The 27,067-nt window shown below is 44.1% G+C and overlaps 2 protein-coding genes across 2 annotated transcripts in view; one reads left to right on the forward strand and one right to left on the reverse strand.

Moving 5' to 3' along the window:
• Positions 1-483: 483 nt before the first annotated feature.
• Positions 484-27,067, reverse strand: part of ap1s2 (adaptor related protein complex 1 subunit sigma 2) — a 118,613-nt gene continuing 92,029 nt past the window's right edge. The window contains exon 5 of the mRNA XM_060833286.1: positions 484-1,311. Within this exon, the coding sequence (XP_060689269.1) occupies positions 1,207-1,311 (105 nt within the window). The 3' untranslated portion in view covers positions 484-1,206. The remainder of the gene's footprint in view (positions 1,312-27,067) is intronic.
• Positions 20,689-27,067, forward strand: part of zrsr2 (zinc finger (CCCH type), RNA-binding motif and serine/arginine rich 2) — a 48,815-nt gene continuing 42,436 nt past the window's right edge. The window contains exons 1-2 of the mRNA XM_060832859.1: positions 20,689-20,740; positions 23,271-23,350. Coding sequence (XP_060688842.1) covers positions 20,709-20,740; positions 23,271-23,350 — 112 coding nt within the window. The 5' untranslated portion in view covers positions 20,689-20,708. The remainder of the gene's footprint in view (positions 20,741-23,270; positions 23,351-27,067) is intronic.

A 27,067-nucleotide genomic window follows, 5' to 3' on the forward strand; every position in this document is an offset into this window, starting at 1 on the left:
CCCAACAGCTGACACAGTAGGTTCCACCAGGCACAGGTCTCTTCTGAGACTGAATGGTCCAGGTCATATGCTTTAGTGGCAACATCGTTAATTAGTGCAGTGTCATTATATACAGCCGAGCTCTCATCCTCAATATAGGTACAACACTCAGGGCCAATAACTGCACATACTCCCCCTTGGCTTGCTAAGAGATAGTCTAAAGCCATTCTATTCTGTAAGGTCATCATTCGTAGGGCAGTCTGCTCGTGTTCCAAATGACCCAGGGCATCAGCAGTGGCCTTAGCCATTTCCTCAAGCTCGTGACTGAGATCACGAATCTGGTCCAGGGCTTGCATGACCCCATAATTGGGCAGAAGGGCGCCAAAGAATCTGCTCCAAAATGTCTGTTGGTGGAACAGATCTCTCCGGCCTTGAGCATGAGGTTTGTAATTTGAATTAAGATCATGAAGCAACCGGGAAAGTTGAACAAATAGTCTCTGGGGTCCGCTGCAGTATTATTCGCAAAGGCATGGCAGCATGTGCGTGTATCATTTAAGTACGTATAGGTATCCTCGGATTTGGTGCCATTTCCTCGTAGGCATACATACATTACTTCCTGGCAGATGCCAGTATTATGAATTGTTATATTACGGGGACATTCTGTCCTGGCATCCAGAGTTGTAATATTATATCCAGGGCATCACTGTTGAAGTCCTGTTAGGTTTTGCAAATGCTCTACGCAATCCTGTGACCATGCAAGATTTTGGATGACTATGCTGCTATAATTAGAAGTGGCCTTAGAGTAGTCAGGAAAGCCGACCAAGGGACAAATTGTCTGGTTAAACACACTGTTATCTGGGCCATGACGATCACACGTGGCATTCACTCTGACCTGAACTATTCTCGTGGGGCCTGTGTTATTCAGCGTTATGCTATTCTCCTGTTTCCATACCCACCAATCCCCGATGAGGTTGCAAGGGGTAGCTAGGGTCTGACTGGACTCACTTATATTATTAGACTGGGTACCTATCACTCTGGGCAGTGATAAACTCATTGGGGGGGTGCTAATAGTCATATTGTCACTCATAGTACTCACGAGATCCCTCGGGACTATTACTGTACCATTGGGGCCATCAGAAGCAATACGTGGTGCCATACTCACAAAACCATTAGTCATTTTAGTAGTAACATCTGTAGAGTGTGAAGTCATCGCGGGGGTGCCTGTTTTTATCCACGTCTCCACGGTGGCTGCACTAGAGTTGCTTGTAGGCCCTTGGAGAGTGGGGGGTGCACCGCTGGTGGTGTTACTGGTCTGCGTTGATGTCCGTGTTCCTGTTAGGCAGAGGCCAAAGAGAAAGAGGATAGGTTTCATCGTTTCACTTTTCTTCAGTCTTCCTTCCTTAGTGGCACCTATGTCAAGGGAAGAGAAAATACATACAGCAGTAGCTGCCCCTTATTATCATTCCTCCCCAATAAGCTTGCAATGGTGTAGGCTGATCCAGGCTTTACGACCCTCAACCTTAACAGCAGTAGGGGTGGTAAGGAGGACTTGGAAAGGGCCCTCCCACCGGGGTTCCAGGCCGTGCTTTCTGGCAAAGTTTTTGATCAATACAAAGGTGCCAGGTCGGATGTTTGGGGGCAACGGCAAATCCGACCGCAAAGGCCTAGCAGCTTTAACCATCGCATGGTTCATGCGTAAGGCATCAGTTAAGGATAAAACATAGGAGATCATCCCATCTGACATCTGATGTATGTCAACAGGAGAATCAGAGAAGTCAGAGCTAAAGGGAGTGCGGAAGGGCCGCCCATACAAAATCTCGGCGGGGGAGAGACGGTGGGCTCCTGCCGGGGACACCCGGAGTTGAAACAAGGCAATGGGCAAATTTTGGAGCCACGAGAGACCATTGTCAGCTGACAGTTTGGCCAATTTAGATTTCAAGGTCTGATTAGTCCGTTCCACCACTCCCGCGCTCTGAGGGTGGTAAGCACAGTGGAACTGCTGCTTGATATTAAGAACTTTACAAAGTTCTTGACTAACAAGGGCCACAAAATGAGGGCCGTTATCGGAACTGAGTGTCCGCGGCACACCAAATCTAGGAATAATCTCCTTAAGTAAAGTCTTAACAACAGTGTCAGCCTTGTTATCGGCTGCAGGATAAGCCTCAATCCATTTACTAAAAACATCTACAATAACTAAAACATATTTACACTTGGCCGTTCTGGGTAGCTCAATGAAGTCCATTTGCAACGTATCAAAGGGGCCTTCAGGCAGCGGGGTTCTACCCTGTTCACAGGGGACCCCCTTGCCGGGGTTATGCTGCATACATGTCAAGCATTTTTTAGTTTGTGCTCTAGCCAATTGCAGAACACTGGGATGCCACCAAGATTCCCAGACTAAATCTGCAGTTTGTCTAGCCCCACAGTGTGTTAAGTGATGGACAACATCAACCACCCAGACGGCTAAAACATCAGTCATACACACCTGGCCTACTGGGGTTTTCCAAAGACCGTCAACGTCCTTGAAACATCCCAGATCAGTCCATTCATGAAGTACATTATCAGGGGCGTCCCCCTGTAAAGCAACAATATCAGCGGTGGAGGGAGGTGGCTTGTCAGGAACTGAGGCCCTAATAGATTTCCTCTGAACCATCATTAAGGAGCCAGGGAGCTCCGTAGCCTGTTTAGCAACTTCATCTGCCTGTTTGTTTCCCATAGAAACCGGATCCGTTCCGGCAGAGTGCGCGGAACATTTAATAATGGCCAATTCGCGAGGACTTTGAATGGCCTGTAACAAATTAATGACTTCCTCCCTGTGTACGATAGGGGTCCCAGACGAGGTGAGGAAGCCTCGATTTTCCCATACTGTCCCAAAATCATGGGCAACCCCGAAAGCATATCTAGAGTCAGTATAAATATTAGCTGTAAGTCCGGAGGCTAGCTCACATGCCCTAGTTAATGCAATTAATTCAGCTTTCTGAGCGGATACTGCAGGTATGAGGCGATGCTGCTCCACAATCCTACTCTTTAAAGTTATTCGTGGCCTGAAATGTCTGGGGCTGACCGGGATAACCCGAGTTCCAGAGGTTGGGAGTCCACGGCTGGCCACACCAGTCAGGGGGACCTGATGAGTAAGGACCACTCCTAGCTGGACCATTTGGGTGCTGCATCGCGTGAAACTCGCCCTTTTGGTTTTGCCAGCCTGGGACATAAAAATCTGGTTCCAGCTGATAGCCTCTATTGTCAGACTGCAGCTGGGGACCGGGTAATCTCCACATCCCTTGCTGCTGTGTCTGCTGGGGAGGGGTGGGAGGTTGCCGCAAGGGGGCCATGGTATTTTGATCACTTTCCCGTACAACAAATTCAGATTTAATAGGTTTTTCGGCCTTAGGAGCGTCACCCTCGCCCCATAGTGCTTTAACTGCCCTAGCTGTATCACCCTGTGAGGAATTGATCCAATTTAAGTTGTTAGTTTTCCATCTATCTTGTGTAGGTTTAGGCAAAGTGTTCATCAAGAGACTATTATACTGTTGTGAGACAGCCCCCGCTCCCAAAGGGAAAAGAGGGTCCCCAGAATATGTGCCATAAGTTTCATTAAACCTCTGTAGGTATTCCTCAGCACCCTCCCCCTTTTTTGGTTTTAAATCAATGATTTTTGCTAAGTCAACCGGTTTTCTGAGGACCTGCCGCATTGCTTCTTTAATTTCCTGCTCCTGTTGTTGTTGATTCGGGTGTTGTGCTGTAAAGGCAGTCCAACTGTTGGCACCAGGGGGCATATTTAATATTTCCAAAAATTTTGTCCACTTAGAGCCAATAAACACAACCCTCAAAAAATTCCAGATATCTTCTCCCACTGCCCCGTAAGCCTGCCAAATGCTTTCAACTGATTCACACCATTTTTGTGGGTCCTTATCTTTGTCAGGGAGATTCATAGTCAGTGCCAAAATTTTCTGCGGTTTCCATGGCGTAAAAATTTCTATGGTAGGGGAGTAAAGAATCGCAGCGACAGGAGGGTTAGCGCGCGGCTGGCCGGGGACTCTTACCTGTCCCGCTTGAGGGTTAGGAACAGTACGCATAGGGAACATGTGGCCTGGGGGTTGATCTATCTCTGAACTGTCATCGTCAGCCTCCTCTGTCCAAGGGTAGGGCAATTTCCGTTCGGGTTCACACTGTGGTGGAGGCCGATATCCTTTTTTACCTGTGCTTGGGGTAAAACTCCTTTCACTACGTGCCTCCTGGGGTATTGTACCCGATAGAGGGGGTTGGGGAGGGGATTCCACATTCCTAGAACTAATTCCCTTATCTTCCCATCCTGCACCCAGCCTCAGGTCTGACAATGCCGTCTCCACCGCTTGGTTGGCCAACCGTTTGTTCTTGTTAATATTTTCATCAAAATTTGCACATGCAACCTTGAGCTCATGGAGGGTCAAAGGAAGCCCATCCTCAGTGACACTTAGCCCCCTTTTTGTAGCATTATGTAACCAACTGTTGTAAACCTTCTGCTCGTGTTGTTGTTTAGCTTCCTCTTTCTTTTTTAAGCATGCATCTCTTAGTTTAGCCATAATTTTCTTACCCTTCTTTCCTCCTATTCCCTTTTTCCATACTAACTCCGTAGCTTTTTTTACAATCTCCAATTTCCACATACCCCCTGCAGGCCATTCATCAGGTCCCAATTTTTCTGTTAACCATCCTGACAATTTCCTGAGTGACTGCGTATCCTCAGGATATTCTGCGCAGACTGTTACAATTAATGATCCCGGATCCTCATATTTATCCATGAACTGTCCCATAATGTTCCCTAAACTTTCCCTAACCTTTTGTGAGTGTTGCTTTTATGAGATCCTGCTCAAGGGACTTTAAACCTTCTCACACATACGTACCTCGGTGCTTTTATGAGGACTCTAACCCCATGGGACTTTAAACCCGTACGTATCTAAACAACTACTTGTGAGCGGTGCTTTTATGAGATTCTGCTCAAGGGACTTTAAACCCTCTCACACATACATACTGTGGTGCTTTTATGGGGACTCTAACCGCAAGGGACTTTAAACCCGTACGTATCTAACTATTCTTATTTCTCCCCGCGCTCCCAGCGCTCTTTTTTTAAATTGTCCTACCTTCTATAGCACTCCCAGCGCTTTTGTGGTGGTCCCTTTAAAAAGCTGTTCACTGGTTCGTTCTGGATCCCGTCCGGTAGCAGCTCCTGCTGCGGTGAGTTGGATCCAGGTCCGCCCCTGACTTGGGGAGACACTAGTCGTGAGTCCCAAACGGTATACTCACGTCCTAGTTGGGCCCGTCTCCACCTTGCCACAGCAAGACCGTGTCCTGTTCAACCGTCACCAGGAGCCGCCTTCCGTTGGGATCCCACCGCTGCCACCAAAATGTGGAAGCTCAGCCTTGAGCTCCTGGGCTTCTTGTGAACGCCTGTCCAAGAACAGAGAACCACCACTTGATTAACACCTTTCAACAGCACTGTTTTTATTCAAGACTGTCAGTATACGAATATACAAACAAGGCTTGGGAGAAAAGCCACCTTAGACCACGCCGGGTACTAAAGAGTGGATTCTCTCACTCTCGATAGGGAAAGTTGTTACATTTATACATAACTTCTCACGCAATACAGAGTCCCGTGTCATTAGGCTATCGAAAAGTATATTAATCAAAGTATACTTAATTGTAAGCTTACACATCAAAAAATGCTCTAAATTTAACACACAGACACCAGCAGCCATCTGGTTAAGATATTAACACTATCTTTAAAGTCAGACATTAGCCCCCATTATTCTTCTCCTGCTCTTCAAGGTAACAGTCAGATCTCAGAGATGCTCTTAAATGTAAACATTCAAACCTCATTACTGTGTTACAGCTAGACCGTGAGGCACCAGTACTCCTCTGATGGCTGCCCTTTGACCTAGTGCTATGTACTATCTGTGGGGAGGATTGTTTATACAACTAGGCTGGCTTCTTACAAATTGCTATGTTAGCAATTAGTTTTGCTTAGCCTGTCGCTTAGGATGCCGGGAAATACAGCCAATATGCCGGGGCCATTTTAGTTAACATTTCTGAACTCCATTTTCTATATGGTCACTATATCTATATCCAACTTATCAGGGACACCTCTCACCTTGTACATGGCAGGTACTCATGTTATTCAGCCAACGTTGTCTATCTTATACGTTGCAGGCAAGGATGCCCGGAGGCATGATACATTGGGGAAACCGAGCAAAGGCTACGACAACGAATGAATGGGCACCGCACAACAATCAACAAACAGGAGGGTTCCCTCCCAGTTGGGGAACACTTCAGTGGTCCAGGACATTCGACCTCGGACCTTTAGGTTGACCATCCTCCAAGGCGGACTTTCGGACAGGAAGCAGAGAAAAATGGCCGAGCAGAGGTTGATAGCTAAGTTTGGTACCCATAGGGAGGGCCTCAACCAGAACCTTGGGTTCATGTCACGTTATAGGAGACCACCATTGCACTATACACACACAGATACGCCTACACACACACACTCTCACACACACACCGGCATTCCTATACACACATACACACGGACACACATATACACAGACGTGCACACAGACACCCACACACACTCTTACAGACACACACACACTACCACACTCACACATGCATCCCCTCACAGACTTCAGACACTCTGCACTCACTACACACATACATACACTTTCTCACACTCACAACCCCCAACCCAGACAGACAGACAGACATACAGACAAAGACCCAAATGCACACATATATTTTATGGGGTGAATTTGTATTTGTAGAGTTACATTGTACTTTGCTCAAAAACTGCATGTATTCATGTAGAACTCTGAGCTCAAAAACTGCATGAATTCATGTAAAACTCCATTATCTCACTTTTTAGATTAGAATCAATCTAAACATCATGTCATAGACAGAGAACACAGGGGGCCAACATCTTCAACATATTGTCTAGCTATCACCATTGTTAACAGCTAACCCAAGAATGCAACTTTTTAAGAAAAGGTTTTGTGATTTACACATGAAAGAAGTGAAACTATCACAGTATTCTAACAGATGAAATGCTTAACAGACAATCAATTTTTCAATTTATAATTTCAGTTACATCACACTGTAAATTTTTGCTATACATTCTGTGTGTTATGATTGAGCCCTCCACTACCACCTGATGAAGGAGCGTCGCTCCGAAAGCTAGTGTGCTTCTAATTATACCTGTTGGATTATAATCTGGTGTTGTGTGATTTTTAACTTTACCTGGTCTAGACTACATGTGACTCGAAACCTACAGCAATGTGGTTGACTGTTAATTGCCCTCTGTACAATTACGGATGCGCAACAAATGCTGGCTACCAATGAATGTCCTCACCCCATGAATGAATAAAAATTTCTATGAACATGAATCTCTAAGTCTCTTTTAAACATCCACTATATTTGACTTCCTACCATCTAGAAAGTACCCTGACTGGGACTTCTTTCACTTTAGGGTGGGAGATTGAGAGATGACGTGATAGAGTTTTATAAAATCATGAGGGGTATATATAAAATCATGAGGGGTATTTCAATATCACGGGCACTTTTTAAGGTGAGAGGAGGAAGATTTTAAAAAGACATGAGGGGCAATGAACTTTCAGAGGAAGTGGTGTATTCACAATGCTTGAAAGGCATTCAGATAAGTACATGAATAAGAAATGTTGGGAGGGACATGGGCCAGGAGCAGGCAGGTGGGGCTAGTTTAGTTTGGGATTATATTCAGCATAGACTGAAGAAATGGTTTCCATGAGACCTGGCCACTACCACTGTATGATTCTGTTGCCCACCACTCAACCAATCTCCCAGCCATGTCAGTAATTTTCCCTCAATTCCCTCAGATGTCGACTTAGTTAACAGTCTCTTATGTGGGACCTTATCAATTGCCTTGTGGAAGTCCATATAAACAACATCCATAGTCATTCCCCTATCCACTATCTTAGTCATCTCCTCAGAAAAGATTCAATGAGGTTTGTCAGGTATGGCCAACCTGTCACAAATCAATGCAGTAAAGTACTGACAATTTCTAAGCTTTTCAATTACTCCTGTAGTGATTGGAACAAGGTCAGCCAGGTGGATCTCATTGAATATGAGTTCCATGATTGGGGCTGTTAACCTGGTGCAATCAGGGAGCCCTGGCTGACAGATATAAACAGGAGTACCAATTTTAAATTGTCTAGAGGTTGTTTTAGTCTAGATTTATCAGTGGTTTTACCATTGATTTTATCCTTGGTTTTACCTTGGTTATACCGGTACTATACACCATTTGCAGTTTTATTGTTTCTTTCTGTTATTTGAGCAGTACTCGGACCAGGCTGGCAAATATGACCTCAGAAAAGTTATGAGACGGCTGGTGACCATTTGGTCTAAATTAGAAACAAAATTTGGCAATAGCGATTATGGCCAATACCAAAAATTTCGGTTGAGAGGGAGACCGGGTAAATAACCGCCCCACATGGTTGCTACTGGCGGCACCATGCGCAAAATATGTAAGCCAAAAATGGACTGGACAATCTGTCTCGACGCAGACGGAAGAGACTATAAGTATTATTCCAGCAAGGCTGTCCTCGGGCAGGCACGAGGAAGTCAGTAATATCGTCCAGAATGATCAGGACGTAATTCGAAGAGAACGACTAGTAGAGAAGGCTCCTCTGCAGTCGAGTTCATTTAACAGCCAGACAATTTTTAATTCGAATTTTAATCGGCCATTTGATTTTAGTCAATGTGGAGAATCAGAGAGAGGTGAGGAGAGGTATTAAGGTAGGATTATCCATCCAATAATTAGGGAAACTGATAAAATAGAGGTAATAATTAAATACCCAGTAGATCATTTTAATTGTAATTATTGTAATAAGATTTATAGTACTACGGGGAGGTTTAGGAAGCATTTAAAGATATGTAAGGGAATTAAATCAGTTACAGTTAGATGTAGTGAATGTGAGTGGGAAGGGAATTAGCATGCCACTGTCCTAAATGCTCTAAGAATGATAATAATGGTAATAGTAACAGTAATAATACTGGTAGTAATAATAATATTAATAATAAGAAGAAAGGAGAGATAGAGAAACTATACCAATGTGAATTATGTCCTTTAAAATTTAAGACAGCCAGAGGATTGGGGCAACATGAAAGACATGTTCATCCCATTTTAAGAAATGAGCAGAGGACGAGAGGAAAGGTAGAGAGTAGGAATAAGATGGAAAATAAGGAGGGTAGTAGGAGGGGAATATGGTCTCATGAAGAGGTGGAAATGTTGCAACGACTAGAAGTAGAATTTAGTGGCTGTAAAAATATTAATAAAGTTATAGCTGAGGAATTAGGTTCTAAAACGGCAAAACAAATCTCGGATAAAAGGGGGTTATTAAATAAGAAAGGTAAAAGTCACGATGACGATAAAGGTATAGATCAAGAACTGGTTCTTAATATGAGTGATAGCGATGAAATAGATAATAGTGATTGGGAGATAGGTAGGGAAGTAGAGGAAGAAAGATTAAATGGAAAGATTGATCAAGAGAGTAATAATATTATGGATAGAGCAGACTATAAGAGCAAGTCACTAACAGAATTAATTAAAATAGTAGACGATGTTATGGGAAGGAATAAAGGTATTAGTAAAGAATTTGAGAATATAATGGGCATGATAATGGATAAATTGGGAACAAGTAAGGAGGGTGATAAAGGTAAGAAGGAGACTCAGCGTAAATGAATAGGTTTGACGCAAAGGGATAGTGGACTAAGAATGAAGAGGAAGGAAAATAAGGCTAGAGAAGGTATAGTAGAAAGAAAGGTAAATTTAAAGAAATGCAGGTTTTATATAAAACGAAGAGGCAATACCTGGCAAGAACCCTAATGGGGGCTCCAGTTAGGTGTGAATGCCCCCTAAGTAAAGAAGAATTAGAAGACTACTATAAAGAAAGATTAACTGACTGTAATGATAAAAATAATTTGAGAGGTTTTGCCAAATATAAAAGGCAAGGGGAGGGATCGGTGAATGGGACTCTGACAGGTCCTGTAACAGTAGAGGACGTGAATCATGCCATTAAGGCGATGGACATAAAAACTGCTCGGGGCCAGATAGTGAAGGTATTTAATAAAGATAATACAGTACTTCCTGGAATATATGCTATTTGGATGAAATCAGGTATAATACGGATCAAATGAAAATAAGTAGAACTGCATTGATTCCCAAAGTGAGCAATGAAGAAGGGTTGAAGGATATTAATAATTGGAGGCCAATAATTATAGGGCCAATTATGCTCAGAATATTTGCTAAAATTATAGCCAGTAGACTGAGGAAAGTAGTAAATCTGAATAAAAGACAAAGGGGCTTTATGGCTGGTGTAGCAGGTTGCGAGGAAAATATCAAAATCCTGGAAAATATTATTAATGGGGCTAAAAAGAATAAGAGAGATTTAGTGGTAATTTTCGTGGATTTAGCAAAAGCGTTTGACACAGTGGGCCACAAATTAATTATAACAGCTCTTAAAAGACTCCAACTTCCATCAATATTTATTAATTTGGTTACAAATTTATATGATAACAATTTTACTCAAGTTGAAGGTTTTAAAAGTAAAACTGGAAAGTTTAAAATTTTAAGAGGGGTTAAGCAAGGTGATGCATTGTCGCCGATTCTTTTTAATATTGGAATGGACCCTCTGATAAGTACCATCGAAGAGAAGGAGAAAGGAATATTTTTAGGGATAGATAGGAATAGCTATCACTGCGCAACATTAGCGTTCGCAGATGATATAGCGTTAGTTAGTCAATCGTATGATGGTATGGTGTATAATCTTAAACTTGTAGAAAAATTTTGTAAAAATACGGGAATGAAGGTTAACATAAAGAAAATGAAAGGATTTTACTTTACATATAAAAATAAGACAATTATATATAACGATAAAATTAAGTGGAAGTTAAATGAGGGGAGCATACAGCACGGATGCAGCCAGGCAGTACGGATAAATACTTAGGTGCTAAGATAGATCCATGGATTGGCGTAAGCCAATCAAACTGGAAAAGCCAATTAGATATATGGTTAGGAAATTTAAAAAGATCCCCCTTAAAACCAGTTCAAAAAGTAGAAATTTTAAACACATATTTTATTCCTAGACTATATTATTACTTAGTTTTATTTTATTATTAGATAATAAAATAAAAAGCGTAGTTAAAGAAATTTTACACCTCCCGCAATCCATCACGGATGGAGTATTATACGCCAAGTCCCGTGATGGTCGCCTTGCTTGAAATAGACTGTCAACCTTTATTCCAATCTCGATAATGAGGAAGTACGGGATGCTACAGAAATCTGAGGACGAAATTTTGCATGCATTATTTCGTTTCGAAGGTGATAGTGTGGCTGCGAAAATGTATAAATTGAGTAAACTTAAAGTGATGGAAAATATCTGGAACCTGAATATTAATCAGCGATTGGGTGAAGAGGATACTATCAGGGAAGGCAGTGAAGATGAGGTGTAAGGGTTTAGCAGTACCAACTATGCTAACTGGAGAAGTATTCAGATACAGAAATGGATGGCCCTCCCCTGTCAAGGAGCTGGGGTTCATTATTATAAGAATGATAGTATATCTAATGGATGGTTGACTAAGTTACAATATATGAAGACATTTAAAGTTATCAATTCGATTTTATTGAGAACAAATTTATATCCAACAAGAGCATCAATATCGTATGGAAGGCCATGTAATATCAAGAATTGCAGAAGGTGCAATGATACGTCACAAACGTTTGCGCATATCTCGGGGTAGTGCCCTTATGTTAAAAACACGAGGATCAAGAGGCATAATAGAATTGCAGAAGAATTAGTTAAGTATGTAAGGAAGAATGGGTGGACAGTATATATAGACAACCGAGAATTAAAGACGAAGCCGGGAAACTTTGGATACCGGATCTAATTTTTAAGAGAGAACACCAGGTTTTTGTTGTGGATGTAACTGTTAGAACAGACCTTCAGATCAACTCACTTGAATCAGCATGGGAAGAAAAGACAAACAATATAAACATCTAGGAAAAGAGATAATGGACCTCATTGGTGGAGGAACGATATCCTTTTATGGTTTCGTGATAGGAGCCCGAGGGAAGTGGTTCGAAAAGAACACTGAGTTGATGAAAGACCTTGGGTTCTCGAAATTTAAATCTTTTGCACAGATTATCACAACCCTTGTTTTGTCTTTGACCCTTGAACTTTTACGGATTTTTATGGACTCTTACTTTCTCCTATTGATGTTATTTAATAATGTTTTAATAAGTTTTAGATATTTTAATAGTTTTAATTAATGATTTTAATAGTTTTTAATGGTTTTAATAATAAATGTATAGTGTTTCAGATCACTTAGTTAACAGATGGTGGGTAGATAGAGGTGTTAAAAATTAAAGAGCACGCTTCACACAACAAGTGATGAGCGGTCGCCTAGTCTAACAGTTGATAAGCCCAGCTTATCCCTTGCCTCGCTGAGATTCTGATTCACAATGTATTTTACCGTTCCCTTAAGATCATTCCGGCTGTGGTTTCGCTGGATAGGGGTATCCATGCGTCGATAAGCGACATTAAAATCTCAAAAAGGACATGATCCATCGCGTATGCTGAGTGCATAAAACTCCAAGAGTCAGCTTTAAACTAGCTGGGTCAGTGCCACGTACAAACATATAGACATGCATGTGTCATAAAGGATGATTTGGTGAAGGGATATCGGCCATCATGGAGTTGTTTCAGTGGTGACGAAAGAAAAACATGCCCTGAAGAGATTCACTCATCTTTCAGTTGAGGTAATCATTTCCGCCATCATGCCGCTACTTGGGAGGCATCTGATCCTGCTGTCAAAACTGGGCCCAGAATGTATTATGCTTTCCAGGCAAATGACATTGGGGCAGATGAAAAGCAATGAGTAATTCTCTTGACAGCTTGTGGACCCGCAACTTTTTCGGTTATTAGAAGCCCGCCTTTTCCTGAGGCACCAAATACTAAACTTTTTCAAGAGTTGATGGATTTAGCTAAGGAGTATAACCCCAAGCCTCCTCTAATTCTGAAACACTATCAGTTTTACTTGGCAGTTTGAGAACCAGGGGAATCCGTATTGGGATTTTTGACAAGGTTAAGAAGACTGGCAGAGGCAACAGACAGATTTTGGTTTAACCCGAAGTGAGATGCTGAGAGAAATTTGGTATGTGGGATTAATGATGTAACCTTGAAAAAGTGTCTACTTGCTGAAGCCCGGTGGGAAGTCAAACAGGCACTACAATCGGCTTTGTCATTAGAACATGTGGCAAATGGAACATATGTGTTAAAGGGTTTGCCAGTGGACACATTCGCCACACTGACTCAATTTGGGTAACACCACTTGAGTGACTGCAATTGCACAGCCTCACTCAGGATATATCCTGAACAGAGGGACTCTAGGTAAGCCTACAGCAAAACCTCAAAACAAAGCCAAGCCTCGACCAATTTTCTCAAGGATCCAGGCTGTCAGGCCACTGTAATTGCTGCTGCCAGAATGCAGACTCACCACAGCAAGAGTCCCAGGAGGCCTGAACTGAGTAAGAGAACTCATAGGCTGTATCCAGGAGAGCACACATCCTGGAAATTCCACCTACGTTTGGTTGGGAATACTTAAATTGTTCTACAACATTCAAACCAGAACCAACCAAAATAAACGCCTGGTTAAATGGTCACCCGGTTCTAATGGAAGTTGATATCACTGAGCCTATATCAGTGATGGTGGAACCAAACTTGATCAACATTCATTCTGGACTCAAACTCTTAGGTTGGTCAGACCTCTGCCAGGCTGAAACATATACATGGGAACCCCTACACATTAAGGATACAATTTTTGTTCCAGTCTCTTATGAAAGGCAGCTGGTTCAGTTACCACACATTGTTGTAAAAGTCTCAGGCCCAAGCTTGATGGGACAAAATTGATTGAGAAAGATTCAACTTGATTGGTTCAACATTTTCTGATCAGAAAATGGCTGCCAAGTGAAGTCCTAATTAAATACCTGGAGGTTTTTCAGAAAGATCTAGGGACTATCAAAGTGGCAAGGCCACCATACTTATTGACCAAGAAACAATTCCACAATTCTGCAAGTTCTGCCCAGTACTATTTAGCTTTCATGTAAAAGTAGAAGCAGAAATCAGGAGGCTGGAGAGTGAAGGAATCATCAAACCAGTCTCGTCTGCAGAATGGGCAGCATCTGTTATACAGATTTTGAAGCCAGACTGATCAGTTCACCTTTATGGGGATTTCAAACAAATGGTAAACTGCTCTTCAGAGCTGGCTAAGTACAAATCCCTCACATAGAGGACTTATACACGAAACTGGATGGTCCTTCATGAAGTTGGACACGAGCCATGCATATCTGCAATTGTAGTTGGTTGAAGACTTCCTGAAATATGCTACAATTAGTACCAGTACATAAGACTGCCACTTGGGGTATCATCAGCCTGTGTCATTTTCCAGCAGAAGATGGAGAACATTTTATAAGTTCTACCCGAGGTTGTCATTTATCTGGATAACATACTAATAACTGAGAAGACCAATAAAGAACGTTTAGAGATCTTGAACATAGTGCTTAAATGTTTCTCCCAGGTGGGCATAAGCCTTAGAAGGGAAAATGTGTGTTCCAGGCACCCCAAGTGACTTACTTGGACTATAGAGTTGACAAGACCGGGTTACACTCGTTGTAAGATAAATAAGGGAACTCAGAAATGTCCTGGCCCCCAAACCTATATCAGAGTTTAGGTATTTCGTTGGTTGGTGAATTATTATGAAAAATTCATCCATAACCTGGCCTCCATCCTGGCATCCTTACATCTGCTATTGAAAAGGGGTCAGCTTTGGAAATGGTCTCTTGGCCAAGATATAACCTTTAGGGAAGTGAAGAAGCAGCTATCACCATCTAAGGTGTTGGCACAGTACAATCCCAAGCGAGATGTGGTGTTGACCTGTGATGCCTCCCTGTATGGTACCGGGGTAGTGTTAGCTCACCAGTGGCCCAGCAAAGAGGAATGCTCTGATAGCATAAGCTTCCTGAACTTTGGCTGATGCTGGATGGAGGTATGCCCAGTTAGAGAAAGAAGATTTGGCAGTAATCTTTGGTGTGGGAATGTTCCACCAATAATTTTATGGATGTAAATTAGTAATAGAAACAGACCAGAAACTTCTGCTAGTGCTACTCAAAGAGGACAGAGCCGTGCCATCATAGCTTTGGGTCAAATTCAGCAGTCGGCTCTTATTCTCAGTTCGTACAATTACAAGTTGAATGTCCAAGAGGCCAAGTGGCAAACGTGGATGCCTTGAGTTGCCTCCCACTGGCAGATACGCGATTGCTGGTGTTGCCACTGAAGCAGTCTGTCTGGTTTTAAACTTTCTGGACACCTGTCTGGTCACCACTGACAATATCTGATTATGGACACAAAAAGATTCCATCCTGGCAAACGAAAACAACTTGTGGTGACGGAGGAGGTAAAACGGCCCTCATAACCAGAATTGAAACCTTTGGGGACCCCACAGGACCAGATCACCGTAGAGGATGACATATTATTATGGGGAGCAAGACTGATTGTCCTAAGCAAAGGTCCCCACCAGATACTGGCCAGGGTCGTCCAGAGTATTCAAAAATGAAATGTTGACCAGGGGTTATGCCTGGTGGCCAGGATTTGATGCCACATAGTTGTGTTGTTGGGCAGTGCCCAGTGTGCCAATAAGGACAGAAATTACCACCAGCATCTCTCCACATTCGTGGGAATAGCCAGGTAAACCCTGGACTCAGTTACATGTCGACTATGCTGATCCTTTCACAGGCTCAATGTTTTTAGTCATTGGGGATGCCCACTCAAAGTGGCTGGACACATGCTGAGAGTTCATTTGTCAAACATGAGGGCGACAATTAAAAAGTTGCAAGCATCTTTTGCAAGACATGGATTTCCTGATGTGTTGGTCACAGACAACTGGCCATCATTTACCAGCCAGGAATTTAAATATTTCCTAAAGTCGAATAGCATTTGGCATATAAGGGCAAATCCACACCATTCATCATTTAATGGTCTGGTGGAAAGAGCAGTCTAAACTTTGACGGCAGGCTAAAGTAATAGCCTACAGCTTCACTCGATATCAAAGTGTCCTGGTTCCTGTTTGATTATAGGATCGCTCCTCACGCAATTACAGGGACAGCTTCAGCAGAGTTACTAAAGGGGAGAAGACTCCATACCTGGTTAAACCTGATCTTCCCAGACCTGGGGGTGGGGAAGGGTGAAACAGCATCAGGTACGCCAATGCCGGACACAAGACTCCTCCAACTGAGAGAAGCAGTTTACTTCAGGGATGAAATTTGGTGCCCAAACCACAGGAGTGGCCTTGCATGGGTAAGAGGCACAGTTGGCTCAAGATCAGATCCCGTGACTTACAAAGTTCGGGTCGGGAAGGTGGTCCTGAACGAGTGCATGGATCACATGAAAGCTGCAATCTCCCAAACGGGGCAGGAGCAAAACATATCCAGACCCTCAGAACACCTGTGGGTTCTCCTCCTCGGACCCAGCGTTGAAGAAACCTCTGCAGATGAGATGGACGTGAGAGGTGTCACAGCCTCGATGCCATAACTGCCCGAAGAAGATGATGAATTTCGGCCAAGATACTCCGAGTGCAAGAGGCAGGCTACAGTCCGAGGCAGAGTCGGAGTAACTGACCTGGTGAGAAAATGCTCCAAGAGAGGCTACAGGAAATAAATTGGGCCTACGTCCCAGGACTTAGAGGGGGAGAGGTGTAATTCTCAATGTGCAATATTCCAATCCAGAACAACAGCTCCTTTATTTGGGAAACTCTGAAAGCTTATAGTTAGGGTATCGACAATGTGCTCTCCTACTTCTTTTAATACCCTTGATGGAAACTGTCAGGACCGAGGGATTTGTCACTATTCAATTCTACTAACTTTCTCATTACCAATGTTTTACTTACCTTCATTTTATTCAGTCCTTGATCCCAATCCACTATTAATTTGCTCGGTACTTTAGGCAAGCTATATTCCTTTTCTATTGTAAATACTGAGGTAATGTAATTAATCAACATGTCTGCCATTTCCCCATTTTCATTGACAATATCCCTACTTTCAGTCTTTAGGGCAGCACGGTGGCTCATCAGGGGCTTGGGTTCGATTCCAATCTTGGGTGGCTAACTGTGTGGGTTTCCTCCGGGTGCTCCAGTTTCCTCCCACAAGCCAAAGATGTGTAGGTCAGGTGAATTGGCCATGCTAAATTGCCCATAGTTTTAGATGCATTAGTCAGGGGTGGGAGAAAGGGTCTGGGTGGGTTACACTTTGGAGGGTCGGTATGAACTTGTTGGGCCAAAGGGCCTGTTTCCATACTGTAGGGAATCTAATCATTATTCCGAGTGTATGGAGAACAAGTCCAAATAGGCAGGAGCAATTTACCATGATGCACTGGGGCAAGTTGAAACTTTGTTAAAAAGGAAAACGAAAGACAACATGTCACACCATCTTGATGGGGGAACAGTGATTTGATGTCCACATTGCAGAAGGCAGGGCCAGGAAATTTGAAACTGAGATTAAGAAGGGCACTAGGAGATGCATGGATTGAGATGGGAAGAGACTGACTGGGATATTTCCAATATGTAATCACAATGAACAGGAGCCGTACCCATTGAATGAACCAGTAAGAAGCAAATCCTAGAAAACAGAACATAGAGAAGTACAGCATAAGAACTGGCCCTTTGACCTACAATGTTGTGCTGAACATGATGCCAAATTAAACTAATCCCTTCTGTCCAATCATGGTTCATATTCCTTGTATATTAATGTGCGTGTCTATTAAGTCCCTTAAATGCCCCTTTTGTATATGCCTCCACAACACCATGTTTCAGTCACCTACCATTCTATGAAAAAAACTTGCCCCTCACATCTCCTTTGAACTTTCCCTCTTTCATCTTAAACATATGCCCTCTAACATTAGACATTTCAAGTCTTGGAAAAAGACTCTGAATGTCAACCCTATCTATGCTTCTCGTAATTTTATAAACTTCTTTCAGGTCTCTATTCAGCCTCCACTACTGCAGAGAAAATAATCCTGGTTTGTCCAGCCTCTCCTTCTACCTCATACGCTCTAATCCAGGCAACATCCTGGTAAACCATCTTTTGTATTCTCTTCAAAGCCTCCACATCCTCCCTGTAATGTGGCAAACAGAACTGAACACAATACTCTACGTCCGGCCTAGCCAAAGTTTTATAAAACTGCAACATCGCTTCCTTAATCTAGCATTCCTGTGCAAACTTAATAACACTATGTTCATGAAGCCTTGTGCTCAACTCATGATGGTTTTTCTCAACTTGCCCCTTCCAAGAGATATTGGTGAATTTGATAAAATATCAGAAGTTTTCCCTCCCTGGGCTACTGACACTATGAGACTGTTAGTATGGGACAGTTGTTCAGTGTACATATTAATGACAAGACTGGTGCCTGGAGGAAAAAGACAAATAGACAACCACTCCATTTAACTTGTACACTTGTACTTGCAAACCTGTCCTGGAGGTTTCTTTATGTAGATGACATAAAATTAATCATAAAATCTCTACAGAATGGAAGTAGGCCATTCAGCCCATCAAGTCCACACCAAGTCTCTGATGAGCATCCGTCTCAGATCCGCACCTCTACCCTATCCTGTAAACCTGCATTTCCCATGACTAATCCACCTAATCTGCACACTCCTGGATACCATGGGCTATTTAGAATGGGCAGTCCATGCAGACACGGAGAACGTGCAAACTGCATACAGACAGTCACCCGAGAGTGAATTCAAACCAAGGTCCCTGGTGCTGTGAGGCAGCAGTGCTAACCATTGAGCTACCATGCCACCCACATCCACTGTACACATTCTCCCCATATCTGCATGGGTTTCCTCCTGGTGCTCCGGTTTCCCCCCACACTCCAAACGCTAGATGTATTTTCCATGCTAAATTCTCCACAATGTTCAGGGAAATGTAGGTTAGGTGCATTAGGAGTAAATATAGGGTAGTGGGAATGGGTCCAGGTGGGTTACTTTTCGGAGGGTCAGTATGGAGTTGTTGGGCCGAAGGGCCTCTTTCCACACTGTAGGAATTCTATGATTCTATGGATTATATGATTCTATGACTTTCCCTGAGCTGGAAGATGTATTGACCAATACATATTGCAAACCTGGCGAACTCTGCAGGACATGGTGCCTAAACCCAAGCACCAGTAAACCTGTGATAGAACAGGAGAAGGAATAGAGAGGATTGACCACAATGTTGCCTGAGCTGAAGAGTTTCAATTATGAAGTGAGATTGAACAGACTGGAGTTATTTTCATCAGAGCAGAGGAGATTGAGAGGGAACATGAATGATATATGTAAAATTATGAAGGACATAGATCGAGTAGACTGGAAGAAACTTTTTTCCCTTGATGGACAAGGTGCCATAGATTTGTTAAGGGTGGAAGGTTTAGAGAAGGTGTGAGGAAAAATTATTTCACCCAAAGGGTAGTGGGAATCTGGAACTCACTGCCCATAAGGGTGGTAAGAGGCAGAAATCCTGATAACATTGAAGAAATATTTAGTTTATTTGCAATGCCAAGGTGTACAATGCTATGGGTCAAGTGCAGGAAAGTGGGATTAGAATAGTTAGATGGTGGCTTTTGATCAGCACAGACAAGATGGGACAAAGGCAATGCAGATCTCTATGACTCAGTGACCAGCAGTTGCAACATGATTGAACTTTACATTCAGTAATAAGTGAGATAAGTATTTTAAACTTAAATAAACAGCAACAATTTCGGCATAAAATCTGAGCACTAGCTGAGGCGAACAGGGATATTAAACTCGGAGATAGATCAACAGAGAAGCAGTGACAAACATTTAACAAGGCACTTCAGAATACTCAAAACAAATACACTCCAAAGGGAGGACCCACCATCTGTGATTAATTAAAGAGGTTAAGAAGAGCATTAATCTTAAGGAACAGACATTCAATTGTTAAAGGTGACTGGAAGGTCAGGTGACTTAGAATACAAAGAGCAAGAAATAATGACTGCAAGTTTAATTTGGATTGTTAAATTGCAGCATAAGAAGAAGCTAGCTAGAAATGTAAAAGATATGATATTCTATAGGTATCTAAAAAGTAAACAAGTGAAGGTGGTTTTCTAAAGGGTGCAAAGTGGAGTGTTAATAGTAGATCATGTAGAAATGACAGAAATAATGAATAAATAATTTGCTTCGTCTGTAGTTTAGGGATACAAAAAAGCATCCCAGTCATATCTGTCAATCAGGAGGTTGAAGAAAGAGTGATGAAATTATTATCATGAGGGATGCAATACTGAGCAAACTGATTTGAGCTGTGGTTGATGAGTCTCAGGGTGGCCACTTCATCCTGTGGCCGTAAAAGAACTGGCTAGTAACGGAATAGTGCATGAGGGGGAATTATCCACAAGTTCACCGGATTCTGCAAACTTTCCACCAGACAGGAAAGGAGCAAATATAACCCGCTCCTCTACAGGAGGGGAGACGGTGAGGCAGCCGAGCTTGCTGCCTATTACTGGGGCGACCACACTGGGGTCAGGCAGCGGGCAGCCCCAGGTTGTGAAAGGCACTATCCAAATGTAGCTCTGCATCCCTGCCAGCGGTGACAGCGCGCAGGCGCAGAGCGCCCACGTGACCCCCTCGGCAAGATGGCGATGTTGGCGGAGCGTTCGGGCATCAGGTCAGTGTCTGAGAGAGAAATCAATCAATATATATATATAAATAAAAATACACACACCGCCAGAGAGAGAGAGAAAAAAAATCAATAAATGGAGAGAGTGAGTGAGGAAGGGGAGGGGGGAGACTGACGGTGTATCCCCCGGGCCGGGGGCCCAAGCATCAGGTCAGTGCCTGATGAGAGATTAAACTGTTTTATATAAATATATATAAAACACGATGTCAGCGAAAGAAACAGGTATTTACTGTGTGTGTGTGTCAGTGAGGCGGGAGGGAGGGGAGGGTGTGTGTCCCTGTCCCTGTCCCTGTCCCTGTCCCTGTCCCCCACAATCAGGTGGGAGCCCCCAAGGGTCAGCTCAGTGTCGATCAGAGAAATTTATAAAATGCTGTGGATGTGGGTGTGAGAGGATTGTACACACACTGAGAAACATACACACTGTGGGTGAGAGAGACGTGCAGACTATGGGAAACGTGCACACTCTCTGTGAGAAACGTACACACTGAGAGAAACGTGCACGCTCTGTGAGGATCTTGTACTCTGTGAGAAATGTGCATGCTCTGTGTGAAAGAAATGTGCACGCTCTGTGTGAAAGAAATGTACACACTCTGAAACGTACACGCCCTGTGTGAGGATCTTGCACTTTGTGTGAGAGAAACATGCACGCTCAAAGAAATGTGCATACACTGAGACACGTGCATGCTCTGCGAGAGAAACATGCACGCTCTGAGACAAACGTGCATATAGTGAGAAACATACACGCCCTGTGAGAGACATACACGCTCTGTGTGAGAAACATACACACTGAGAAACGTGCAACAACCGTGTATGAGAAACGTACACACTCTGTGTGAGAGAAACATGTATGCACTGAGAGAAACGTATATGTTCTGTGTGTGAAAAACATACACTGAGAAACATGCACGCACTGAGAGAAACGTACACGTTCTATGTGAGATATGTGTACACTATGAGAAATGTACACTATGAGAAACGTGCACACACCGTGTGTGAGAAACGTACACACTCTGAGACAAATGTGCACACTGAGAAACGTGTACGCACTGAGAGAAACATATACGTTCTGTGTGTGAGAAATGTACACTGAGAAACGTGCACGCACTGTGAGAAATGTGCACCCTCTGTGTGAGAAACGTGCAATCACTGAGAAACGTGCACGCACTGTGAGAGAAACATACTGAGAAACGTGCACGCACTGTGTGAGAGAAGTGTACACACTGAAAAACACACACTGTGTGTGAGAAACGTGCACTCTCCCTGCCTGCAAAACATGCACGCTCTGTGCATGAGAACTGTGCACGCTCTGTGCGAGAGAAATGTGCAGTGAGAAATGTACTCTGAGAGAAATATACCCACACTGAGTGAGAAACATACACGCTGTGAGAGAAATGTTACACATTCTATGTGAGAAATGTTACACAGCCTGTGAGAAATGTATACAGTCTGTAAATGAGAAATGCACATAGCGAGAAAATTACACAGAGAGAAACGTGCACGCACTGTGTGCATGAGAGAGAGAAACCGTACATGCTGTGCATGTGTTTGAGAGAAACATGTACGTGCCTGTGAGCGAAACATACAAGCTGCATGAGAGAGAGAAACGCATACACTGCTTGTGAGACAGACGAATATGTTCTGTTTGTGAGTGATAAATACACACACTGTATGAGGAGAGAGACTGAGAAAGAAACACTGGATATGGGTATGCTGTCCCGCATGTTCTCTATCTGTGGCTCGCTCTCACTCTCGCTCATTCTTACTCTCGCTCGCTCTCGCTCTTTTGCTTGCTCTTGCTGTCTCACTCCCGCTCTCTCTCGCGCTCGCTCTAACTCCCACTCACTCTCCTGCTCGCTCTCACTTTCGTGCTCTCTCTCACTCTTGCGTTCTCCCACTAGCTCTTACTCTCGCGCTCTCGCTCTCTCACTCCTGCTTGCTCTTGCTGTCTCCCGCTCTCTCTCACTCTTGCGCTCGCTCTAATTCCCGCTCACTCTCCTGCTCGCTCTCACACTCACGCGCCCCCGCTCGCTGTCACTCTCACTCGCTCACTCTCGCTTTCTCCCACATTCTCTCACACCCGCTTTCTCACTCTCGTGCTCTCCCGCTCGCTCCTGTTCTCCCACGCTCCTGCTCGCTCTCGCTCTCACTCTCTCCCGCTCGCTCTCACTCTCTCTCACTCCCGCTCGCTCTCACTCTCTCTCACTCCCGCTCGGTCTCACTCTCGCACTCTCCCGCTCTCTCTCACTCTCGCGCTTGCTCTCACTCTCGCGCTTGCTCTCACTCTTGCGCTCTGTCTCACGCGCTCTGACTCTCATGCTCTTCCACACTCATCCTCTCTCTCTCGCTTGTTCTCACTCACTGTCTTTCACTTTCTGACTTGCTCTTTCATTCTCACTCACTCTCAATGTCTCGCTCACTCTGCAGCTCATTGACTTGTTCTCAAGCTCTCACTTCACCTATCTTTCACTTGTGCTCTCTCTCCCGCGTTCTGTCTCACTGTCGATCTCTGTCTCCGCAGTCACAGGAAGGCACGGGCGTTGCTGAAGAAGGAGAAGCGGAGGAGGAGGCGGCAGGAGGAGGCCAAACAGCGTCAGGCAGGTAGGAGCCTGGCCGGAGGGAACAGCCAGTGAGAATCTGTGGCAGTCGAGGTGGAGAACGGAGACCCAGGAAAGATCAGAGGCTGTGAGGACAGGAGGGGTGGGCATGGATGGGGTTTGGGTGAAACAAGGAGTGGAGGGTGGTGGTGGGGAACGGGGTAACCAGGGTGTGGGCTGACACACACAGGTGCAGTTTGGGGGTGGGGTGCCTGGCGGTCCTGGCGGTTGGGTGTGCTATGGTGAAACCTGGGAGAGTTGGACCTGTGAGTGACCAAGGACAAAGTGGGAGAGGGTGACCTGGGACCAGGAAAGAAGAAATGGAATGGAGGGCGATGCCGAGGAGGGTAGGGTTGGGTGATTCCTGGAACCAGAGCAGGGACACTGTGTTGGAGTCCTGGAGGTGATGGTGGACCTTGGCCTGGGGTGAGATAGTTTGGAAAGGTGCAGTGTCAAGAAGAGGTATCTGAGAGGCGACTTAGTGGGACTGGGAGAGGTTGCTGGGCTCTTGGAGGGGATCGAAGAGACCAGGATGTGGTGAGTATGGACCATTTGTTCTGGGACATTAAGTGAGAATGTTTGGGAGACTGGATTTTTTTTTATATATTATATATATCAGCTTTTTCTTTAAGGATTGAGTGCTGTTAGTGAATTTGTTCTTATTTGTTAATGGAATATGGACATCAAGGCTAGGCCAACATTTAGTGCACATTCCGAATTGTCCTGGAGAGGGTGCTGTTGAGCTGCTGCAGACCATAGGATGTTGGCACACAACATCCTATTAGTGAGAGAATTCCAAGTACCCAGTGACACTGAAGGAACGACGATTTTTTTCAGACTCAAGATGATGAGTGGCTTGGAGGGGAGCGTGCAGGTGCTAAGGAGCCTTGGTGTGTCAGTGCATTGCATATGGTAGATTGCACACAATGCTGCTACTGGCCATTGATGGGGAAAGGAATTGTACATTGAAGGTGGTGGGTGTTGAGCTTCTTGAATGTTATTGAAGCTGCACCCATCAATGCAAGTGGTCAGTATTCCATCTCATCCTTGTAGAGAGGTGATAGATATTAGCGAGTCAGAACATGTATTAATCACTACAGACTCCTAGCTAAAATAAAAGCTTTGACAAAGGGTCAGTTAGACTTGAAACATCAGCTCTTTTCTCTCCTTACAGATGCTGCCAGACCTGCTGAGATTTTCCAGCATTTTCTCTTTTGGTTGCAGAATCCTAGTCCCTGACTGTTTGTACATTACAGTATTTATATGGCTGATCTGGCACACTTTCTGGTCAATGGTAGCTCCACAGTTTGATTGGGAATTCAACGATTGGAGGGGAGGGGGTGATTGCGATTGTGAAGGCGTGAAGTGGTTATCACCCAGTTGCAGTCAGACCTAGTTTGAAGGAAGATGGTTGTGGTTGTTGAATTTAAAATCAGCTCAGCCTCAGGTTCATCACTGTCAGAGTTCCTCAGGTGGGTGCCCTAAGCCCAAATTTACAAATCAAACTTGAAATTGGGATAGTGAGGGTGACTGTGCTTGATGTTAAGGCAGCATTTGACCCAGTGTGGCATTAAGCAGTTCCAGAAAAACTGTAGTCAATGGGAATTGGGATAAACCCTGCTGGTCAGATTCATACTTTGCACAAAGGAAGATGGTTGTGGCTTTTGGAGACCACTCATCCCAGCCCCCCAGGATATCACTGCAGGAGTTACTCCAGGTCGGTAGACATTTTCTGATCAATTGATTCAGAGGTATTGTTTCACACCTTTTGGAGCAGGTGGGATTTAAACCCAGCTCTTAGAGATAGGGACCCTTCTACTGCGCCATAGAGCCCAGTCCATCAGGGCAGTTTGCCAGGCCCAGGCAGCCTCACCTATTTCATCAGTGATCTTTCCTCTGTCATAGAGTCATAGCGATGTACAGCACGGAAGCAGACCCTTCGACCCAACTTCGCCATACCGACCAGATATCTTAAATTAATCCAGTGCCGTTTGCCAGGAATTGGCTCTAATCCCTTAAAACCTGCCCTATTCATATACCACACCTTTTAAATGTTGTAAATGTAGCCACCTCCAACTAGCAGCTCAGTCCATCCATGCATCAAACTCTGTATGAAAACATTGGCCCTTAGATCTCTTACAACTATCTTATCTCTAACTTATTTTTGACACACTGTAAGTAATGCTACTAGATTTCTTACAGTCTGGAAACAGGCCCTTTGGCCCAACAAGTCCACACTGACACTATATTTACCCCTGACTAATGCACACAATAGTATGGGCAATTGAGCATGGCCAATTCACCTGTTCTTCACATCTTTGGAGTGTGGGAGGAAACTGGACTACCCGGAGGAAACCCACACAGACACAGGGAGAACGTGCAAACTCCACACAGACAGTCGCCCGAGGTGGGAATTAAACCCAGGACACTGGCACTGTGAGGCAGCACTGCTAACCACTTAGCCACTGTGCTGCAGATTCTTTTTAATCTTGTTTTGTATCCAAGGTTTGTACTTATGTGCTTGTATCTAAGGTGATGCTATTAAAGGCAGCCATTGTAAAAACCTTTAACTGTACTCCTGTAGTTCTGTACTGAAGTATAAGTGACAATAAAGGATTCTATTCTACATTCTGTTCTATTCTATTTTAAATCTTTCCCCCTCTCACTGTAAACCTATGCACTCCATCCAGGGGAAAAAGTCCTTGTCTATTCACCCTATCCATGCCCTTCATGATTTTATAAACCTCTGTCTATGTCACTACAGGGAAAACAGCCCCAGCCTATTCAGTGTGTCCCTACAGCTTAAACCCTCCAACCTTAGCAATATCCTTTCAAATCTTTTCTCTACCCTTTCAAGTTTAACAACATTTTTCCTATATCAGGGAGACAGAATTCAACGCAGTATTCTAAAAGTGGTCTAACCAAAGTCCTGTACAGCCACAACATAACATCTCAACTCCTATGAACAATAAAGGCAAGTATGCCAAACGCCACCTTCACCACCCTGTCTACCTATGACTTCACTTTCACGGAAAGTGAAGTCATACACCCCTAGGTTTCTTTGTTCAGAAAAGATTTACAAGGATGTTGCCAGGGTTGGAGGTTTTGAGCTATAAGGAGAGCCTGAACAGGCTGGGGCTGTTTTCCCTGGAGTGTTGGAGGCTGAGGGGTGACCTTATTGACAGTGGGCGGCACGGTGGCACAGTGGTTAGCACTGCTGCCTCACAGCGCCTGAGACCTGGGTTCAATTCCCGACTCAGGCGACTGACTGTGTGGAGTTTGCACGTTCTCCCCGTGTCTGCGTGGGTTTCCTCCGGGTGCTCCGGTTTCCTCCCACAGTCCAAAGATGTGCGGGTCAGGTGAATTGGCCATGCTAAATTGCCTGTAGTGTTAGGTAAGGGGTATATGTAGAGGTATGTAGAGGTTGCGCTTCGGCGGGTCGGTGTGGACTTGTTGGGCCGAAGGGCCTGTTTCCACACTGTAAGTAATCTAATCTAATCTAATTTATAAAATCATGAAGGGCATGGATAGGGTAAATAGACAAAGTCTTTTCCTGGAGTGGGGAAGTCCCGAACTAGAGGGCATAGGTTTAGGGTGAGAGGAGAAAAATATAAAAGAGACCTAAGGGGCAATTCTTTTACGCAGAGGGTGGTACGTGTATGGAATGAGCTCACAGAGGAAGTGGTGGAGGCTAGTACAATTGCAACATTTAAAAGGCATT

This window comes from Hemiscyllium ocellatum, chromosome 12 (genome assembly GCF_020745735.1).
Source record: "Hemiscyllium ocellatum isolate sHemOce1 chromosome 12, sHemOce1.pat.X.cur, whole genome shotgun sequence".
Lineage (NCBI taxonomy): Eukaryota > Metazoa > Chordata > Chondrichthyes > Orectolobiformes > Hemiscylliidae > Hemiscyllium > Hemiscyllium ocellatum.